This window comes from Gymnoscopelus braueri, assembly GCF_963280865.1.
Source record: "Gymnoscopelus braueri genome assembly, chromosome: 4".
NCBI classification, from domain to species: domain Eukaryota; kingdom Metazoa; phylum Chordata; class Actinopteri; order Myctophiformes; family Myctophidae; genus Gymnoscopelus; species Gymnoscopelus braueri.
Window position 1 is genome coordinate 41,166,833 of NC_137605.1, and position 4,372 is coordinate 41,171,204.

The window sequence follows — 4,372 nt, forward strand, 5'->3', positions numbered from 1 at the left end:
TCAGGAGGGTACCCAGATGTTGCCGTGCGTGTCAGGGGTCTGGGTGTAGGGAATGTTCCACACCCATGGTTGGTCTTTCTTAGAGTAGCGTTTTGGGGGCAGGTCAAAGGGCACAGGGAAGGCGTTGGTAGAAGACATGATAGGGTATGGGTTCCTCTGAATAGGGAAGGTTTGCATGTTATAAGCAGAAGGCAGGTAGAGGACTCCCAGCTCATATGAGCGTACCATTATCTGAGTGTTGTTCTTTTCCAGAGCACCCCATGCCGCTTTAGACAGGTTGGAGCTTGTGATGAGGATCCAGGCTAGCTGGGTGAAATCTGGTGACGTTCTCATGTAAGTCTTGATGTGAGGCATAGCACGACTCCTCCCAGTGGTCTCTGCCTGCCACCGGTGGAAGTACGCGTGAAGCCAGAGCTGTTTCTGAGCTGTCTGGATGCTGTATGGCAGGGAACCTCCAGCTGGGTATCCCTCCAGACTGGTTCTCACATCCTCCACTGAAGGATACACCAGGTGCAGGGGGGGGTCTGACCGGAGCGAGGTTTTACCCAGTGTGCTCATTGTGCGCTGGAACTCCCCTGTCAACCATTTGGTCTTATCCACTCCCACGGAGCCGATGCTGGAGAACTGACCAATCACAGGCCAGGTCTCTTCATTGGGAATGGGACGCGTGTTTTCATACAATAACTTCCTGAGTCTCAGGTGTCCCCAGCGGTCCATATCTTTACCAACATACCTCCCTGGAGTAGAACCAATCACATAGACTCTGCTCTCAGACAAGTCGTGCTCTTGGATTCTCTGGATCCAGTCAGTGAGCTCGGGTGCACGATACGACGCAAGGTACTCCAGCAGGTCTCTCTTGAAGAAGGTTGGAGACTCACCGTCGCTTGGTGCACTGCCCTCCGGTAAACGTGGAAACAATGGACTCATCCACATTCCCTGTGACTTCTGGTACCAATCGGCTCTGACGAGGTTGGAGGTTGTAATGATTACCCTGAAGCCCTCCTCGTACCACAACAGCATCATTTTCGTGTGATGAGTTCCAAAAAGAATATCCAGTTTAGCCTGACAGAATCTGATGTGAGGGTAGGGTTGAGCTTGCTGCAGTAGCCTAGCTTTGTCCTCCCTCTTGTCTCCGTGGACTATCAGAACTGGCTTGTTCCTAAATTCTGGTGGATACTGCTGAACCATCCAGGCAATTTCAAAGCGGTAGTTAAACTGAACTGACTCTTTCAATGTCCCAAATAATGGAGAGAGGATGTCTCTGATATGCAGAGCCCCAGTGTTGTATTTCTTATCCAGTCCAGTCACCTTGTTGAGGTAAAATCTGTAAGTGTCGTTAGAGCAAGGTACACTTTTCTCAAAGAAGTCCTCGGGCTCATCTAAGTAAACTCTCCCGTGGGGACTTGGAGGGCGCTCTTGCTTCTCCACCTTCGGCTTCTTGGCTCTAGGAACTGGACTGGACCTCTGTGGATCTGAGGGTAGATCTGAGCTATTTCTTTCCATTCTGACCTTCATCATCGTCAAACAGACCACTTACCATGTTGGCTCTCCTGAGACATGGCGTTAGAAGTGAAACGTGTTTACGTTACATTGAGTGTCTATTGTCTGCGAAGTTGTTCTTCCAACGACCCAGTGCACTCAATGTAATGAGTGCATTCTGACACAAACATGCACATGAATTAACAGAAAGATACCTCGGATCTTACTATGATGACTTATGATGACCACATGCATACAAGTTACAACTTAAATATAGATCAGTGATCAATTTCCACCGCTGCGGCCAGTTGAATTTACTGTTGCACACGCCCATATAAAGGCATATATGGAGATCCGGTTGTCCAGAACCGCCAATCCAATCGATATGCCCAAATATGGGCATGTACTGGTGATGACATCAGGGATCTTCATATACGTATGGGCATACAAGGGACAAGGACTGCCAGATACAGATATCTCCATATATGGGCATAAAAGGCACACAGATATACAGGTACAATGGGTACTCTGACAAAGCCCCACTATGACTATGACACTATGACTCAGGCATATCGGTCGGACCGGCGGTGTGACATACTGTAGGTATGAGGGCCGCATATAGCAGCCCGAACTCTAGATGTGAGGGCTGCGTAGTGGACCGAACCTCGCTCTAGTGATAACAATTACAGTATGCAGCTCTGATAGGCCTTTTGACCAAATATGAGAGAATATGAAATAGCAACAAATGAAATATTAGATCTGCTATTTTGGCTTCTTTTGTGTAACACTAGTAAGACGAAGTATGGCATTAATTAACGGATAAACAAGAACATTTGAAATATGGAGATACAAGGTTTCTGACAAACAGCAATGATATTCATTCACATTTTTATTCGGTGTTGGGGGGGTTGCCTGTACAATACAAGAATGATGTTCAACTGGGTGGCAAAATAACTGGGAAACAAAACAATGTTAAGAATTACTTAGGTAGCGTTCACACTAAGGGCCTTAACAAAACAAAAAAAATATTAAACCCAATGACAAATGACCATTTGACATGACAAACCAGTACACTATGAATTTAAACAAGCTCTGAACTGGGCACTTTCTTGAACTTGCATTTGATGGCCTTAATATGCCTTAATATATATGTTACAGTATGTGATGTCATTTATTTACCCTATAGGCTACAATACAACACAAAGAAATGGATTCTGCGATGTGCTGTAACTTCAATTCTCCCCCCGTCTTTTTGTTTACACGCCCGTGGAAACTGATAACCATGACCCTGAACATTTCCTGTCCAGACATCAGAGACTCAAACCCTCTCCCTGCTCATTCCTGTCAGGCTTAGACAACAAATAGCATCAACAATTACTGGACAGACACCCAGTGGCGTGCGTGCGTGCGTGCGTGCGTGCGTGCGTGCGTGCGTGCGTGCGTGCGTGCGTGCGTGCGTGCGTGCGTGCGTGCGTGCGTGCGTGCGTGCGTGCGTGCGTGCGTGCGTGCGTCTAAGTGAACCTCTATGCCCATTGCCCAGGCGCCTCCTAATCCCTCTTACATCTCATGACATGTTTACTTCAGAAGCTAGCAGCACTGGTGAGGAAACTGTATGATGTTTTACTTAAGTAAAAGTAGCAATACCACAATGTAGAATACTCTGTTACAAGTAAAAGTCCTGTATTAAACATTTTAATTGAGTAAAAGTATAAAAGTAAATACTTTTTGAAAATAGCCTATATGCAAAGTAACTAGTAAATAAAGTTTTCAAACAATTGCAGTGGAGTAAAAAGTAAGCAATTCTACAGTATTTGAGTAAATGCACTTTAGTTACTTTCCACCGCTGGAAGCTAGATACAGATAAATAAGCTCAGTCAGATGCTCTGACTGAGGACCAGGAACCTTGAGCATTAAAAAGTCACCGGAGTGGGTCTGACGATAGGGACTAGAGTTCGGTGTCAGCATTGAACAAATATAGGGATCTAGATATCTATTAATAGCTTGTGCATTCTGCTAATCCCAGTCAGTCCATGTGCAGATGGCCAGGACAGACTTTAACCACTTAAACCCTAATAATTTGCTATACATCAAATAGCAGAATGTTCGCCTATTTTTGACAAATGTTTGACAAATTATGACAGAAAAGGGATGCTAGGGTTCATGTCTTCAATTTATGATTTTTTTTTTAATGTTAGAACTGGTTTATTCTTATTTTCTTTATTCTTGAATCTCTCCACTCTTACCTGTATCTGTCCTGTGATTTATGCCTACTGCATTGCTGCTATGACAACGGAATTTCCCAGACAGGATCTGTCTGTCTGTCTGTCTGTCTGTCTGTCTGTCTGTCTGTCTGTCTGTCTGTCTGTCTGTCTGTCTGTCTGTCTGTCTGTCTGTCTGTCTGTCTGTCTGTCTGTCTGTCTGTCTGTCTGTCTGTCTGTCTGTCTGTCTGTCTGTCTGTCTCATATCTCCCATATGCACAGAAATGTGCAATCGATACGGTATCTCACTGTCAACAAACAGATATGACAAGGTTAGTAATAGTTTAGCTAACTCAATTGCATTTCAACGTTTGCAGTCACACAATAATTTTGATTTTGAGCGGGCATGAAGATGGACAGATTGAGGTTGATTATACTCGTGACGTTTATGGATATTCATTACATATGCGTGAATGTCTGATCTACAATCTGAGGTCAACACCAAATCACATATTCACACGCACAGTGGTTCTCAAAATGGGGTCAGTGGACCCCCAGTGGTCCTTGAGGAGGTTCCAAGGGGCCCCCAGCGAAATTAGTTAATATAGCATCAAAATCTGTTTGACCACTTTAAACCTACCGGTATATACATCGGATATTTGAAAATAGACGATCTGCAAGCTCACAACGCGCCG

General features: G+C 44.9%; 1 protein-coding gene across 1 annotated transcript; it reads right to left on the reverse strand.

Moving 5' to 3' along the window:
* LOC308083601 (tyrosyl-DNA phosphodiesterase 1-like) lies at window positions 1–1,518 on the reverse strand (the record flags this gene model as incomplete). Its single annotated transcript, XM_080425916.1, has 1 exon — window positions 1–1,518. The coding sequence occupies one exon, from the start codon at window positions 1,516–1,518 to the stop codon at window positions 1–3; it is 1,518 nt and encodes a 505-aa protein (XP_080282042.1).
* Between the last annotated feature and the right edge of the window lie 2,854 nt (window positions 1,519–4,372).